Source organism: Pan troglodytes, chromosome 10, assembly GCF_028858775.2.
Source record: "Pan troglodytes isolate AG18354 chromosome 10, NHGRI_mPanTro3-v2.0_pri, whole genome shotgun sequence".
Lineage (NCBI taxonomy): Eukaryota > Metazoa > Chordata > Mammalia > Primates > Hominidae > Pan > Pan troglodytes.
Genome location: NC_072408.2, coordinates 73,065,693 through 73,084,367, shown reverse-complemented (window position 1 = coordinate 73,084,367; position 18,675 = coordinate 73,065,693). Strand labels below are relative to the sequence as shown.

Genomic DNA, 18,675 nt, shown 5'->3' with positions numbered 1-18,675 from the left:
AAAAACACAATTCTATAAGTAAAACTAATAAATCTAAAGGCCTTTCAAAAGCTTTTCCTAAATGACCATTACAGTCTGCAGCTTTCACACTCTAATACATGATGGAGTGGCAATGTTATTACTGGGTAGTAAGGTCTAGCTTTCACCACTGGGAAATCAGGGATATGTTTCTCAGATTATCATAATGTGGTAGAAACATCCGCCTACTTGTCTTAATTGATCCACGCCTTATGGTCTGAGCTTTCAGTTTAATGAGCTCTATCCAGCTGCTGCATCTGTCTGCAAAGGAACTGTAATCAACTGACGTTGCTGAAAACACAGACAGAAAACAAAAGAAAAAAACAAAGAAAAAAATATGGATGATGTCTCTTACTTGTCTTAACACTCCTTTCGATGATGTAATTTAACTGTAACTCAGAAAAAGAATGGTCCTTTTCAAGTCAGATAAGAGAGATAGTAAAGAGTCAAGCTTTAGACACTGATTTGTCCAAAACCAAGTTCTCAGTTAGCAGGCTGAGCATTTTTGGTGATGTCATAGTTGTGTGGTCTCCTAGGGAGAGCCTGAGTGGGGTCTAACATAAATATCAATGAAAGGACCACATACTGTGCTTTAACTAACTTTATTTCCTATTCTTCTTAATTTACAATATTTCAGTTGTTTCTATTTTATTTTATAATCAAAGCTTTGTGAATAATTCATTTCCCTAGTTTTACCCTAAAATTTTAAAAAAAGAGAATCAAATGTTGAAGAATATATTTTTAAAAGTTAGTAGTTGACTTATCTGTTATTAAAATATCTTCTTTCTACAATCAGTAAGAGGAAAACCAAAGGGCCATTTCTGTTAATGTTTTGTTTCCATGTCTGATTTTGGGCAACAAAGCCTCTGACAATATGGGGTCAGGGCAGGTGTGAGCCTCACAAGTTCCCCCTTTTAAAAAGAATAACTTTTACTACTGCTAAGCTGGAAAAAAAATTTTAAGGAGCTAAAATTTTATGCTCAGAAACTGGGAAACCATTAACATACTAAAAAATTTAAATATTAGTTTAACTGATGCTTTTAAAAGAACATATTCTACCTATTAAAAAAAAAAAAGCCAGATTTTGGTGTCTATTCCAAATTGTCCAGTGCATTTTCTTCAATGTCTATAATTTTATGCACCACCAAACTAGAATTTTACACCTTTGGTGACTATTTGCTTAATTAGACAAACTCACCTCTCTGTGCAGCTGGTATACCTGAGTTAGAACTTGCACTCTCCAGGTGTTCTAATAAGACAATATGAACAACATTAGCTCAGATGCTAAGTACAAGCCAGTACCTCTTCTTTGTTATTTGTTAATACCTCTATAAGCCAGAAGAATAGGAGGAAATCTTTATGGCTTCATTGCAAAAGCAAACCAAATAAAAGCATCTAGGTTTAAAATGCAGTTTCTATTGATAAATGAAAACTAGCTCAGTTCATAAATACCATGCCAAAGGAGACTACTTGCTTACTGTAACACAAAAAGAGTTTCAGAAAATTTATAGTCACGAGAAAATATAAACATAGTAACAAATGTGAGTATGATGAAAGCAGGATGTGAGACTAAGCAGAGAAAAGGGTCAATGTGTTGGGAAGAATATCTGAAATGAAACATGGAAGGAAAATGTTTGCTGTGGGGAAGAGTCTATAAGATTAAAAATTACAGACAAGATAATGATTATGCTTCACAGATCAGCATAAGCTGCTCCCTAGTCTTAACTCTCACCACCAACTTCTTCATTCGAAGACTTCGATATCAACAGCTCCCTCTGGTGGTATCAAGACTTTGTGAAACTAAAAAATGAGTGATCACAGAGGTAACTAGGAATCCCAAGTCAGTATCACTCCCTTTCCAGTAACCTGACAGTAGCATCCAGAATTTTCCCTGATATTTTTTATTACAGGTATTTAAGGTATTGTACAAATTTAAATAGCACTATAAAAAAACTTCATAATCTATTTTTAATGCTCATGTTCTACCCACATTAGAATATTTAAATTTTTGTTTGAAAGAATTTTACAACTAAAAGAATAGTCCTGCCAATTTAGAAATAACTCATGAAAAGCACTGAGAATAATTCGGTTGGCTTAGTATAGTATAGTTTAAGTACAGATAGATAAATATGTTTTTTCATTTCTACTTAGTGTGTTGATTTTTTGGTAACATTCTTAAATTAATAAAAAAACTTTTCAAAACATTATTTGTACAGAATGTTTCCACCATAGAATGTTGCTGCTAATTGAAAATACAATGCAAGTATCTCACCACACCCCACCAACACAATTTTTTTTTTTTTGAGACGGAGTTTTTGTCTTGTTGCCCAGGCTGGAGTGTAGTGGCACGGTATCAGCTCACTGCAACCTCCACCTCCCAGGTTCAAGTGATTCTCCTGCCTCAGCCTCCCAAGTAGCTGGGATTACAGGCACCCACCACCACGCCCGGCTAATTTTTTTGTATTTTTTGTAGAGATGGGTTTCACCATATTGGCCAGGCTGGTCTTGAACTCCTGACCTCAGGTAATCCGCCTGCCTTGGCCTCCCAAAGTGGTGGGATTGCAGGTATGAGCCACCAAACCTGGCTCACAGTTTTCATAAAGCAACTGACCACTAGCTAATACTGCAACATATACAGAGCTGATGAATAAAAGGGATCACCAGGTGGGGTCCACAAATGGCCTATGAGGATACCACACTGTGGACATGCCCTGACCATCATGCTCACTGACTGGAGATCTAGATAGGAAAAGTCCTCCTGATTCAGGATCTTGAGGGACTTTGGAAGTCTAGGAGGAGATGGGACCTAAAGAAAGACCAGCACAGACCTGACATTCAGAGGCTTACCACATCTGTAGGGACACTCAGCACAGAAACAGACTCAATGGAGAGACTGGGACACCAACTGTCCTACCCCTAACTTACATATCCCAAGAGAGTCCTGAGGCTCTCATATGTCTTGTGCAGTATAGATTTGGTTGGTGTAGAATTACAGAACATATAGCTGGCATTAGGAATTCTGTGCATTTTTTTAAACTGCAGGGGAAAGAGGAACGGCTTAAAAATTTCTGAAAAATCACTAAAACGAAAATCTTTTCTATACCTTGATATTATCTGAGTAATATGGAATTCCCTAGTAGGAACTGCATATATTTTAATGGCAAATGTACATAGAAAGAGCTTACATGAGTATGTATTAAATATCTGTTCCCATCTCTAACATCAAGTGGAAAAAACAAGGTACACAATGATATGTAAAATACTTGTGTTTTTTAAAAAGGATGAATAGAGTATCTTTGAAAGACAGACAGTAAACTGCTAAAAGTAGTTGCCTCTTGGGGAAGGAAATGGAGAAGAGAGCTTTATTCTGGACTACATGATTTTTGTAGTATTCGAATTTTTCACGATATACATGTATTACTTTTACCCAGTAAAATTTATATAAAGGATGAAGAGGGAAAAAAGGGAGGGAAAATGTTTATTCCCTGCCCTCAAATACGAATGCATCTGAAAAAAATCTGAAAAACCGAAGTTTTTAAGGGAGAAGATTTTTGATTTCACTTAGGGAGAGCAGGTTCATCTTTTAACATGCTTGCTATCTTAATTTTTCTCCTAGAAAAAAAAGGCCCAAGAGGCCCAAGGCCAGCTGGTCCCAGCAGCAGATAGACATCAGCACCTTGGACTGGTTTGAATACCTCAAATGTCTGATGACCTCAGACTCCCAGGCCCTCTGCTCCTCCTGATGAGAGTTTGGCTTCCCAGGTGATAAGCTTTTCAAAAGAGAAGGTACTGCAGATACATGCAGTCTGGCTCACTGACCAACTGGGAGTTCCGGTTTAAAAGAAATAAAACAACACGCAGTCTCTAGGCTAATACTAAATTAAAAACAACATAGTTCATTATTCAAGGGTAGAAATCTCCTTAAAAGTCTTTCAGGCTTTGTTGAGTTGTGCTCACTTGTGTGCCATTTGTAGATCTATACGGAAGAGTCTGAAACAAATGCTTTTCATGTCAAGATCCCCCTTCTAGCTGCAAACAGTCTCAATTAAGCCACACAACAGTCTGCTTCTATTATAATTTGGTTTCCCACTTAATGCAAGAAGAAGATTATTTTGCATTTTTTAAAAAGTCACCATTAAGTGATAACCCTGCAAGCCCCAAATAAATGACCCCAGAAACTTAGCAAAGCAATACAGGGCTATGGTTTTATTATTCCCCTAGTGCACTCTAGCAATATTTAACAAGCCCTGTGTGTAGTGGTGTGGGAGGGAAACTAACCCAGGTTAAAATCAGCTCAGTGGAAATGAGCATATTAATGACAAAAAGGATTCTTCCTCCCTCAAACAGACATTCTCCAGTGCGTCTAAAGTCTGAGACTTTTCCATTCTTCTAAATAACTTGTCGTAACCAATGGCAAATGTATTTGTTAGCTGCAGCGATTATTTGAATGTAGGTCCCCTCCAAAACTCACTGAAATTTAACTGCCATTGTAACAGTACTAAGAAGTAGGACATTCTGGCCAGGGGCAGTGGTTCACACCTGTAATCTCAGCACTTTGGGAAACCTAAGTGGGCGGGTCAGTTGAGCTCAGGAGCTCGAGATCAGCCTGGGCAACATGTTGAAACCCCATCACTACAAAAAAAAGATAAACATTAACCAGGCAAGGGGGTGTTAGTGGTCCCAGCTACTCAGGAGGCTGAGGCGGGAGGATCGCTTGAACCCAGGAGCTAAAGGCTGCAGTGAGCCAAGATCGCAGCACTGCACTCCAGCCTGGGGGACAGAGTAAGACCCTGTCTCAAAGAGAGAGAGAGAAAAAAAGGCCAGGTGCGGTGGCTCACACCTGTAATCTCAGCACTTTGGGAGGCCAAGGCAGGCGGATCACTTGAGGTCAGGAGTTCGAGACCAGCCTGGCCAATATGGTGAAACCCCGTCTCTACTAAAAATACAAAAAAAAAATTAGCCAGGCATGGTGGCAGGCGCCTGCAACGCCAGCTACTTGGGAGGCTGAGGCTGGAGAATCACTTGAACCTGGGAGGCGAAGGTTGCAGTGACCCAAGATCGTGCCTCTGCACTCCAGCCTTGGCAACAGAGGGAGACTCTTGTCTCAAAAAAAAAAAAAAAAAAAAAAAGTAGGACATTTAAGGCCTGATTAGGCCAGGTCTCCACCCTCATGGGTGGGATTGGTGCCATTATAAAAAGGGAGATTTGATCTCCTCTTGCTCTCCTTTTGCCCTTCTGCCCTGTGATAACACAGCAAGAAGGCCCCTGCCAGATGCTGGTTCCTTGATATGGGACTTCCAACCTCCAGAACTGAGTCAATAAATGCCTGTTCTTTATAAATTACACGGTCTCAAGTGTTTTGTCACAGTAGTACCAAACAAACTAAGATAAATACAGGAATAAATTTCTACACTGATCAGTATCTCTTTTGACTATCTATTCACTTTATATCATTAGAATTTGCAGATCATCTTTGCTCTAAATAATTAAAAAATATTTGAGAAAATCTTATCTGAATGTCTTTTAAGAATTACTAAAACTAAAAAACTTCCTACAAATTTGGAAATGATTCTCTGGCAGATTAAAATATATGCAGTTAGGAGTCATTATAATTTATGTTTTATTTTCCTATTTAAACATTCTCAGTTTTATTATGATCAAAACTGGGTTTTATGTTTCTTTAGGAATTTCCATCAATTGATAATGCATTGATTAGTTATGCTTTATAAGTATAAAATCTAACTTCATGACTGGGGTAGACAAATGATATATCTAAACATTCAGTATAAACCTGATCTATAACGATACTCAAATATTGATGAATTGATAAGGAAACTGCCATATTACAGTTGTAAATTACTAAGGCACACAGAAAGACAGAACTAGCTTCAATTTGGACAGTTTATAAGGGAAAAATTCAACTGTGATACCTAGGTAGTACATATATTAGATAACAAAGACAATTAACTTCCCTATTTGGGTCATTTAAGTTTCTAATTAAAGGTGTACGACACTCTAAACCACTTGTCTTTCTTCTTCAATCCCCTTCTTACATTTTCCTGCTTCCATTTCCAAGCATGCAATCTCCCTCTCACTCCTATCTTTTATAGCTTCTCTTCCAAATAATCCGTTTTCTGTCAGTAACTCAATGCAATTTTCCTTTGCTTTTTACTCCCTCTTCCTCTAACTGTGGATTTCACTGTCCTCAAGCTGCCTTGAAGAAGCTACAGAGATAAAGATTCTTTATTCCTACTTCTCCATCAATTCTCTTGCCTTCCGTCCTTCCTTCCTTCCCATTTCTGGGATGAGTTTTTCACACATTTTCCTCTAGTTAGTTTCTGGTTTTTGCATTCTCTTCCCCTGAGCGTCTCTTTCCTTTTAAAACTTGCCATTGATTATTTGGCCTCCAATAACATCAAGAATTTTAACTGTTTTTTATTGTTGCTGCCACTTGGTCATAGTGACAAAATATATTTTTTAAAAAATAGTAATAACAGACATGCAATGGACTATTAATATATAAAATGCTTTTAATTAGTATAAGGAATTATATATAGTCATAAGAATTCAAACCGTTAGTTGGCAGGAAAAGTAAAAGATAACTTCTGTATTTTTTACAAATGTACACTTCTAATTGCTATTTTAAAATAATGTTAGCAAGACATTAAATTCAAACAGTTAAACTATTTTAAAATCAAATCTGTGAGTGAGACTGTCTCTAAAAAGAAAAAAAATCTAATTTGGTTTAACAAAGAAAAAGTAACTCTTCTAGCCTACAATAAAAAACTTCTGACGTAGACACCTAATTTTGAAGTACAATGTATTGTGGGTATAAGCCAACTTGTTTTTATATTTAACCTATGCTTGCCACAGCAGTCAGCAGCTAATGTAATGAATAGAGTATTCCTGCCAGCCTATAGCTTATGCCACTGAACACGAGGAAATACTCTAGTAAAAGCAAAAGGAAAGCAGGAAACAAGGTGGGTATTAAAAAAAAAGAGTCTTCTATACAGTTTCACTCAACGGTATTTAAAACTAAAATTGACTTAATTAAACCTTTTTAATTTTTAAATGATCAGTGTTTTAATGAAAACTATTATCCTACCTTAGGTAATATTTTTTAAGAACTTGAAATATATTTAAAGTAGTATATGATTTATACACACTTGTCTAATATAAGTTCTTAAGCCCTACAATACAGCAACTAATAGCTCAAGACGTAAGCCTTTAGATATTTCTCTGAAGTAATATGCTAACCTTTTATAAAAATTACATGTATAAAATTCTTGAGATAAACTGAAATCTATGAGAAAAATCTCGCTGATTTTTTTTACTCTTCTCCCAGACCTCAACCCAGATTCCCCCCCATTTTGCTCATTCTTTTTTTCTATATATATACACACATTATTTTTAAAGTCTCTTGAAAATCATTTCAGAGAAAAACTCAGGTTTGGATATCAATGATGAGAAAAACACATGAAAATTGTATTAAAAATTTGCTATAGCTATCATTTTTCTCATAACACACTCTTGTATAAACATAAATAATTTATGTTGATACCATATCATCTATCCTTTAATAAATTATTTAGGCTCAGCACCAGTTAATATATCAAATCAGAAAAATCAAGACAACCAGCAAGGTAACACCAAATCAACCATAAATTTGAGACATACATCAAACTACTCTGTTACCTTTAAAAACAAAACCAAATATAATAAACGATGGAAAGAAAAAATTGAATATGGATGGACAATTCAGGCCCAGGCTTACTCTACACTGTGAATTAAGATACATGTTATTGAAGCAACATTTCTTTACATGACATTCACCCATTTTCAATAACACAAAAAGACAATGAAAGGTTTATCTACAAGTAAAAAGATGGAAATATTAATAAACATACTATGCTTAGCTCTTGAAACTAATCCCCTAGTCAATATAAAAGGAAATAAAAAATTTTAACAATCATCCTATTTGTGATTAAAAACATGAAATATAAACTGGAATTCAAAGTTACTGAAAGTAAAAAAAAAAAAGCTATCACCTTATTTAACTTAACAAAATGATTAAAAAACTATACTTTTATTTATCAGTATTAGTAACTGACTTTTAAGCCTCTTATGGTTGCATATTTTAAAAAACAGAGAAATCTTTTGAGCATTTATCCCTAACACTCTTACCTTCCTCTCTTCCTATTTCTGCTAAATTGCTATTTTTGAATTTTTCCAGACATTGCCTTCTGTCATGTTACAACACGCAATTACTCCATTTTTAAGACTCTATTATATTTTTCAGACCTTTTCAAAACCTATCTTACCCTCAAATTTTCCAAAACATTTTGAGATAGCTTTAAAAATTGTATTTAGCCCATGTCCTCCTGAAAAGACTTGAGGAAGCACAAGACAATAAATAAGCACACAACATAAACCACAATTTACAAAACTACAGAAATATTGGCAGAAAGGTACAGATACACTTTTAAGTGTTTACTGATTATTTTAAATGCAGTATTCAAGGAAAAGCACATAGGTTTCACAGTTAAGCACTTAGTATAAAAAGTTTTACATATATTCATATTAGATGTGATGGTCTGATGATGATGATGACAATAAAGGGTGGCATAATCAATCAATGGTTTTCAAACTCTTTGAGAACCTTTCTTCAAGTGAAATCACATACAGAAGATGGATATATAAAAACATGGAATCAAAGCTGCTGTTTCAGAAAAGTAGGGGATCCAGAGACCTACCCTCAATCCCATCCTTCTCTGCTCCCTTTCACTTTGCCTCCTGGAAGGCCAAGAGGTACTTCTGACAAACCTCTATGGTTCAGAGGAGCAGAATTTAAAATTAAAATTATTGGTTTAATTGATTAAAAGTTATTTGAAATCATTTTTTATTTTGTTTTTTTTTTTGAGACAGCGTCACTCTGTCACCCAGGCTGGAGTGCAGTGGCACGATCACAGCTTACTGTAGCCTCAACCTCCCTGGGCTCAGGTGATTTTACCACCCGGCTTCCTGAGTAGCTGGGACCACAGGCACACCACCATGCATGACTAATTTTTTGTATTTTTTGTAGAGAAGAGACTCCTAGGCTCAAGCAATCTGCCTGCTTCAGCCTCCCAAAGTGCTGCGATTACAGATATGAGTCACCGCACCCAGCTGAACACACTTAAATTAAATACAGACGCTCAGTGTGACCTTGGGGACTAATTTAGCTTTTGATTTACTTTTCGAAATGGGAATATGTTAATAATTGAAGCACCATAAACTATAGAAACCCAAGGAATTTTAAAGGTTAGAGAGAATCTTTTCACATTTTACACATGACGAACTGAGGCTCAAAGAGGTTAAGCAATTGGTCCAAGTTCTCATGCCTAATCCATAGCAGAACTGAGAAAACAGGTCAGTTGCTTTTCCAACCTACCTCACGGTCCCTCTCAATTCTCCCTAAAATGAGTTGCAAATATTTTAGGTACTGTTCAAATAGGACTTACTCTACTCAAATTCTTATTTTCTTGTTTTTTAGCCCACAAAATATCATTTGGATACCATATACTAACGATCACGTAAGCACCAGTTATAATTCCTTTGAAAACATTTTGAAAGCTATTGCAGAAGTGGAAAGTTGTCCTTATAGACAAGGCAAACTTAGAGAGCTGAAATCTAATCTTCTGCAGAATTCAGTAGGTATTAACAACATAGTAAAACAGAGCTAACAGGGACCCCAAGTCCACAAATACCTTTTCCTACAGAATAACAGTCAATCAAACCTTTGTCGATTAGGTTTTAGGGCTTTTTTTTTTTTTTTTTGGCCCCTATTGCAGGATAAGGATAAATGAAATTATACCTAGAAGTGATTTGGAACTAACCCTGAATAAATACAAATTTCTGTATAAAGTAGATGTTAAAGAAAAAAAAACTTGCTGTATAGTGAATTCAAGAAAGACTTTTCTTCTTTTTGAGAGAGGGTCTCCCCCTATCGCCTGGGCTGGAGTGCAGTGGCACAATCACAGCTCACTGTAGCCTTAACCTCCTGGGATCAAGCAATCCTCCCACCTCAGCCTCCCATGGAGCTAGGATCACAGGTGCACACCACCACATGCAGCTAATTATTTATTTTTTGTAGAGTTGGGGTCTCACTGTGTTGCCCAGGCTGGTCTTAAGCTCCTGGATTCAAGCGATCTTCTCGCCTCAGCCTCTCAAAGTGCTGGGATTACAGGTATGAGCCAACAGGCCCGGCCCAAAGAAGACTCTTGACAGTTCTGCTTTCTGCCTGGAAGCTGTATTTAATTCATAAATCTGAACTCACATTACCTTTGAATTTGATTTTTCCTCTCTATTCTTTCAAGGACATTGAGATATGCTACAATTCTCTATGGAGTTCTAAATCAGAATTTTAGGTGATGACAAAAAGGAAAAAGGACCACAGTTACCACGTTACAAAGTTCAGAATCTGGAAGCAGCTTATTTTTCGTCTTCGAAATATGAGACAAGATCTATTTATCTATATAAACAGACTTTGTACTGATTTAATAAAGATTCTATTGACATATATGTAAAGTGAACATAAAACTATTCTGTATTATACATAATTTGGTAACAAATAACAAGTAGGAATCATAAAATAATATCCATTGTATTATAAGACACAAAAGTTGAATAGCTCATTTCAAATAACTATCATTTCTCAAAATAAATTTAGTGAAAAACACATACTACATTTATCTAATACATAATGCTACAAAATAAGGCATAGTAATTTTAAATTTTTTTGTAATAAAAATCATACTAAAATCAGATGAGAAATGGAAAACAATACCTCCCACTTTTCTCCAAAGATTATGCAGATCAAAATAGATTTATTGCTATTAAATTAAGGAGCTATCAATTTGCACTGGAAAAAAAACATGGCAGTGTCTTATATAAGTACATAACAATGTTCTTCAATTATTGCCACAGCAAAGACAGGAAGCTCATCCCTTTCTCACTTGTACTACTCCCACTCAAAACCTCTTCATGTATCTTCTGGAAAAAAAAAAAGCATTCTGTTGTGCATGAAAATCCAAAACTTTTTGTGAAGGTTTAATTGTTGCTGGAAAAAACTTACCAAATATAATATAAAATATCAAGTATTCTATGTGTGAATAGTTACAGTGGCAAATCCAAACCTTTGAAAATAAAGCTTTAATACATTAAGGTATGAGAATGGAATATCATAGGAAAAATTACCTTAGTAACTTAGAATGAAATTACTTCAGAAATTAAAATAAAAGGAACATTAATTTCTCCCCTTTATGAATATGAAGAAACATATAATGAGGGAATGAAGGATAAATTTTCACCTCAAGGTTAGTAAGATTGCCTATAATGAAGAAGCAGTGAAAGGAACTAGAAACCAGGATTTGTGTCTGCTTTTTCCCTCACTTAACCAACCTTTAGCTGGTGGAAAAGGATGAGAAGGAAGTGAATCTGAACACAGTTCCAGTGGAAATTGTAAAAGTTCTTCATTATCTGTTGAGGCTAGAAAGGCAAGAAAATATCAGTTATTTAGTAATGATCTATTATTAATTTTTTAAAATTAAGAATCTGTGACAACATACATATACATATTCTCAGCTCCATCTCCCCACCCCAATTTATTCTGGTCATTTTCTCCTTGATTTCTCCCATGGAAACCATTCATCTGCATGATGCTGAGACTGGTGCTATCTTCCCTGGTATGACTCTTGTGAAGCTTTAAGAGATTAATATCTGTAACTCACTTAGCACAGTGCTTTGCAAATAATAAATGCTAGACAATAATTAATATCCTACACTTTGTCCATTACTAGCTTTTGTGATACTTAAACCGGTTACATGTCTTCTTTGATAAATATCTGAACAGATAATCATTTAATACATCTACCTGACGTTAACTCACTGCTCAAATCTTATCAATGCTATACATGTAGAATGTAATCAACTTTTAAAAGTTTAGGACTAATCAGGAATATTTCATTTAGCCAGTAAATCATTCAAACTATACAAGAAAGTATAGTATCCCCCATTATGTGTTTTTCAGAACACACAGTTTCCAATAATTTGGATTTCTTCAGAATATATATTAAGACTACTTCCTAAATTTTACTGGATTAAGGCCACCTTTGTGAATCTGTTGAACACTATGGAACTTGTCCTGAAAATAATACACAGGCACACAATTGTGCTTACTACATCAGTAGGTCCTCAGATGCCTTGAAGACCTTGCCAGAGATCTTAGTATAGAAACCCTTATATTACTGCAGAATTAATAGGCTATAATTTAAGTCTAAAAAACCAGCAGCATTCTCTATGTAAACATCAGTCAAATACCACCCAGTCGTGTGTGAAAAATATCAAGTCAGCCATACGCTTATCCACACAGTTATCTTCATAAAGATGAACAGAAAAAGCAGCAAATATTCTTCAAGAAATAAGTAATTTATTGAATCCACCTGTCCTGTATATTTTATCACTGAACCATAACACAGACAAACACAAACTGAGCTTCCTATTCAGTAAAGATTTACCTCTTTGCAATGACTTTTCAACAGGGGTTTTGGTGGTTTGTAAAGCCTGATTTTTGTCAAAAGTTATTGCGACTGCCGTGACTGTAACCTAGAATTATAAAAACAATAATGGTTAGCAAAATAATCACTGCCAAAACTAAGTTTCTTACATATTTTTTTCAGTACCACGGAACAACCTATACCAAATACCTTTTCTGGTTAAAATCCTCAACCAGAATTATGTATAAATTCAAATCATACACAAACTACAACTATACCAAACAGTTATACCTAAATCTAGATATTCCAGAAAGAGCTCAAGAACCTTCTCTAAAAAATGGGAACTGGTGAAATCCCACATGATGGGTACAGATCCTACTGTATACATGCTGAAGCATACGTGTGCTTACCCCCTCAGATAACTAAAGTTCAGAAAAAGAAACACACATGGCCTAATGCATACTAACATATATTTTTTAATATTGTGAGGTAAACTAGTATATGTTTATTTAATTACGGCAAAATTATGATAATGAAACAGATAATGAAAATAATAAAACAGATCAGATAAAGACTAATAATGGACTAAATCTTAATTACCTGAATTAATTCATCTTCAGGCAGAGATACTGTAAAATTTACATGGCAGAGGCAGCAGGGGATCATAGATCGTAGTTTAAAGTACAGGCTCTACACAATAGAAAATATTAGTAATGTCACTTTTTTATTTAAAAATTTTTAAAAGCTGATTTTTTAAATGTACATTATATTATAGCAAATGGAGAGTTAAAAATAAAACAAAACTGGTCCACTTTTGTTTTGTGTATTTTTACACTAACGATATACTTTTTAATATTTAAGTAGACAGTAAGATTTAATCGTCAATAAGTCACAAAAAATAATATAGTAAGTTTTTTTAAATGTACACATATACACTAGATTTTTATGGAAGTTAAAGCTATTAACTAAAACTATTTCTTTTATAATTTGATATAGTAAGGGGGAGAGGACAACTTTAGTATCTCACCCGCTGACAGAGGTAAGGTAAGTAGGTAAGAATGATTCAGCCCACAACTGTGTAAGGTATTACAGATAATACAGCAATATAGACACTTAAAATTTCATTATTATAGACGCATGAAATAAAATTTAGTCAGAAGGTTCCTACCTTGAGCAAATTTTCACAGAGATCATTAAAGTTCTTATTGAGAGCTTGATTAGTCAGGTTGAGGCTGCTTAATCTGATTACTCTTACTGAAGTGAACATCTAAATGTGGGGTGACATAACATGTCATTTTATTATTTTTAACTAAATATTTTAACAGTTGATAAATTGCCAAATAATGAACAATACTAACTAATGTAGTAGAATAAGGATGGTATTTTAATTGCAATAAGGAGGTTAAAAAAAAAAGACAAATATTTAGATGGAACTTACTAAAATAACTTATGTGTTTTGTGCTTAAAATTAAGAAAAAAAGGTTTACCTGTATTTCAGATGTCCAATTATTTATACCGGGCATAATTTCTGTATTACAACTATAAAAGCCTGTCAAAATAAATTGTAATCAAAATATATGATAATATTTCATTGATTTTTGTGTTAAATGACATTTTTCAATTATTATATGAAGTTCTAACTATAACACCCTTCATTTTTTTTCTTCTAAAACTATACCTGCAGGAGACTTTAAACCATCCTAATAAATTATCATAGGTTTTTTTTTCCATGTATAAATATAAAAGGACTAAAAATCACTTCCACCTAAGTTCTAACGTAAGTATTTTTAAGGTATGTTTTCTACCTTGGAGTAGCAAAGTACATGACAAGCTGTGACACTGTGATAAGTCCTTCTTTTAAAGTAAAATTAGTACTGTAACAATTATGAGCTAAAACATTTATATGTAAAACTAGTTTCATCTCAAAGGTAATTTTTTTGTTCACCTGAAGGAGGAGGAACATCAGTAAGTAGAGAATGGACATCTTCCATGGCATCTGTGTCATCAATCTTAAAATAGAGATTAAAACTATTTTATAAGTAGTAAATGCATAATTATTTCACGTTTTAAAAGAACTATTAATAGAGTCAAGAAAAGGCAGAGTCATTTTTCCCTAAGTAAAAATATGTAACAAGAAAAAAATTCTAATATCAGTAAATTTCTCCACAGTAATAACCACAAATACTTCCAAGTGAAATATTTTACATACAAAGTACACTAAGTTAAAAAAGAAAACTAGCTCTTTCTCAAGCCTTTATGAGAATATGTTTCTAAAGACTTACAAAGACATTATAAGCAATCATTATTCTAATTTGTTTAAATTAATAAAGTGTAATGAGATCCTTTCACTAAATGCAGAACTCCTTTACAATGGAATTAGGTACAGATAAATTTAAAGACATATCTAATAATAGGTCTAAACTCTATTTTTTTAATAAAATAAATAGGTCTAAATTCTATTCTTCTTACATCACCATATTCCACTGTGAATAATAAATAGGGAAACTATCCAGCTGGACAGGCGCTGACATTCATCTGCACCTCAGTTTCTAAGTCCTAACCTGCAGACTCGCTAAGCTTCTTCCCACATCACCCTCAGGACTTCAAGAACCACTTTCACTTCCACTTCACGTGGCTACCCACAGTCACAGCCATACCTCAACCCATTATTCCCCAAAACGTTCCACACCCAGGATCTCGAGCATTCTCCAACTACAGTCCTGTCTCTTTGTCCTCTCTTACTGGATATTCCACTTGCCCTCTGTCCTCTGCCCATGTTTGAAGCACTTTGTTCTCATGTGCCTCTCTACTTAGCCAGGATCCCAAGATCAGACTTATCAATAATGCCCTAGATCAAACTTCAGGTAATGTTTGGCATCACCTGGAAAGTTTGTTAAACAGATTCCTGGGCTCCACCTTGAAATTCTCATCTGCTAGGTCTGAGGTAGGGGCCCAAGAATTTGCATTTCTTACAAGCTCCCAGGTAGAGCTGACGCCACAAGTAGTCACATCACACTTTGAGTAGCATTGCTGTAAATAGTACCCTGGAACTTTTAACCTCCTTGACCTGAGATATTTTCCATGACATATTTTCCATTCTCAGACTGTAGAGAAATGTGGGGAAAAAGTGGGGGGCAAATAACCACATAAGTTGAGTTTTCTACAAACTGACACTCTCACCTTGGTTAGGCCTGTGTGTCTCTCATAGATCCTTGTTACAGCCACTGGCACCGTTCCTGACTCTTTAAACCTCCAATCCCATCCCAACACAATTCTACCACCAGCTTCCTGCTATACCAAGATCAAAGCATCTGATTTTTCTCTCTCTCAACTTACATCTTAATCATTTATTTTCCTTTCCTTCAATATGAGAAAGAAAAATCTATCTCTTTGGGAGCTAACCATTCTACAGGGGAGTGCAGAGGAAGCAGATCTGTGAGGAAGGAGTCTCCATAAACTTTTCATGTGACATTTACTCTCTGGGAAAGTTACTAAAATGTTCTTAGTATCTTTTTATAAAGATGGATCAATTATACCTTTTGAATTCAGTAAGAAAATACTACACTCAGAATTCACAGTGATTATACTAAAAAATGTTATAACTACAGTAATATACAAAAAAGGTAATAATTATAGTAAGTTAAAGAATGGCACTTTAATTTATTTAAATTCATTCAAGTTTACAAAAATAACTTCAAAGGTTTAATACTATTCTATCATTATTTCAACCCATACATTAACTTTTTCAGAACCATCTGCATTATTATATCAGTGACCTGGTATTGAACAAACATATGTTACCAAGTTCTGTTATTTTCAAGTTTGTTGTATTTTTATATAATAACTTTTTAAATATTTATAACAGTTGTAATGATATAAAAGTATCATATTAATTTAGCACCTGAAAAAATGTGTATCTTAGCTTCCAAAACCTTTAAGAAATTAGTCCAATGCCACATTACCTCCAAAACAAAAGCATCTTTTTTCCCATGTGAAAGGTCTAATTCTGTAACTTCATCCGAGCTTTCTGATTGAGATCTTAGAAGTCTTGAGCGTTGCCTAGGTTCTGGGATGGGTGATCCTATAATCTCTTCAGATATCTCCTAAAAGAAATATAATTGTTTTATATCATATGAGATTGTCTTTTCCAGTTTAAATTTTACATCTTTATATTAGCAGACACCTACCTGTGGAGAAAAAGCCTGTAAAATATACTCAGTGAAGTCCGTACTTCAGTATAACCTTTAAAACTAAACTTTTATAGCAGATATGGCAGCCTTAATGATACACGAATCAGAAAAATATATATAACTGTCACAGACATAACAAGATAAAACTGACATCTAGTGTACACACAGGACACTACAATGTGTATGGAATTGGCAGTCCTTACAGCTCTGAAATCCAGTACTGCTGTGTGTGCATATTTTCTATTCAGCATTATAAAAGTCCTAATAGGCCTTAAAAATTTAAAGACTTATGTTCCTAGAAAGAATTCTAATCTTTTATATATTTTCTTATCCACTGGTAATTTTTCAAAGCTCCACATAGCAAAATGTGAAATATGATCAATGTATGAGTATGAATACATATATACTTATACTATGCACATATTTGCTATTCAATTTATTAAGCTAAATAAACATTGGTACTTACAATAATGATCTTTTTAAGGTCACTGTATGGTGCAATACTGTATGGCTTAGTGAGCTTTTTGCTGTTACATAGCCAAAGATCACTAGGGGTTCTAAGTGTCTGTCGGCCACAAGGGATGCTGGAAGAATATGAATATGTGAACGCAAAAGCAAAAGCCATAGCCTATTGCTGATGCAACAGAATTGTCTTTTTAAATAAACAAGGAAATTGTACATAAAATTTTTCAAAAATATATAGTTTTAAATGTTCATTGGTAGTACACACCTTAGATAAAAGACTACCACTGCACAATTTCATAATGTAATGATCTACGGAGCACTTTCACATCAATTTATCTTATTTGTACTCCAAATTAATCTGCCCTCTATAAAGTTAACATTATAATAACTACAAAATGGAAAAGAGCTGTAATTCAGAAGTAAATTAGTAGTCTGCCTAAATTTGAAAAACTAGCAAGTGTAGAGCCAGTCTAGGTCAGTCTTTTGACACACAGTGCAACGTTATTCCCACTAGATACCACACTACTTTTTATAATTTTACAATAGTTTTAAATTCTGTTATGCCTTTGTTCACAATGCCACAGACTTAACAAATATAACTGTCTGGTATTTAATATGTTCTAAATTCATACTGAAATTTCATCACTAGTACTGTTATTCTGAGAGATGTACATCTTATTTTGATACCTTTGATTATCTCCATAAAGCTTAAGTGGTACTACACCTTTGTATTAGAAACATTTTTTAATGTATTGACAAAAAATTTAAACAGCAGCATTTATTTCAGTGAGGGCTATCATCCTAAGAGAAGGAACACTCTGATCTACATATTCAGGGTGGACATAACACAACACTGTAATGTGTATAGTGGCCTGCTAATCAACCTTGTACACTGACTCTGTCAAAAAAATGCTGAGAGATTATGCTAAAAGACTATAATGTAATCAGTATCTACAATAAGGAAAGACATATTAGAAGATGCATAAACTGATGAGTACTGTTGTGAAAATACAGTCATCCTCAACAAATGAAATTCATATATGTTAAAATTTTAAAAATCATAATAGATTTACTCCCTCCTTCCAAATGTAAACTGTATGACACATAGTAGCAGCTCAATAAGTACTGAATGGATGAAGTAACTTAATTCATAGTCTTATTTAAACACATCCCTGTCTCCAAAGGGCTTACATTATAGTAAAGGAAGACAGATATATAAAAACTAAGTACAATAATGTGTAACAGTTTCTATACAAGTACATACAGGTACAACAAGTACACAATGGAGGAAGAGTCCATTCTTCCTGTTAGAGGTCAGGATGGATTTACAGAGGTGAGAAACACTATTAAGTAAGTAAAAAAGTTCAGCTCATATCATTAGAAATAATAAATGAAGAATATATGAAACTCTAACACAAAGCTTTACAAATCATTTTTCCCAAGTGGCATACTATAAACAGATGTTCAAA

General features: G+C 34.4%; 1 protein-coding gene and 1 long non-coding RNA gene across 35 annotated transcripts in view; one reads left to right on the top strand and one right to left on the bottom strand.

The window, feature by feature from the left end:
- Positions 1–18,675, top strand: part of LOC134807486 (uncharacterized) — a 177,269-nt gene that overhangs the window by 42,597 nt on the left and 115,997 nt on the right. The window lies entirely within an intron of this gene.
- Positions 1–18,675, bottom strand: part of C2CD5 (C2 calcium dependent domain containing 5) — a 95,782-nt gene that overhangs the window by 9,685 nt on the left and 67,422 nt on the right. For 15 of the 34 annotated variants that reach the window (XM_001147933.6, XM_054664469.1, XM_520796.6 and 12 more), the window contains 9 exons: positions 16,514–16,654; positions 14,497–14,560; positions 14,039–14,100; positions 13,720–13,818; positions 13,152–13,241; positions 12,573–12,660; positions 11,458–11,544; positions 1,217–1,267; positions 208–309 (listed from right to left, as the gene is read on the bottom strand). In XM_001147933.6, coding sequence (XP_001147933.4) covers positions 208–309; positions 1,217–1,267; positions 11,458–11,544; positions 12,573–12,660; positions 13,152–13,241; positions 13,720–13,818; positions 14,039–14,100; positions 14,497–14,560; positions 16,514–16,654 — 784 coding nt within the window. The other 19 variants (XM_001148079.6, XM_063785869.1, XM_054664475.1 and 16 more) reach the window with 4 other exon arrangements.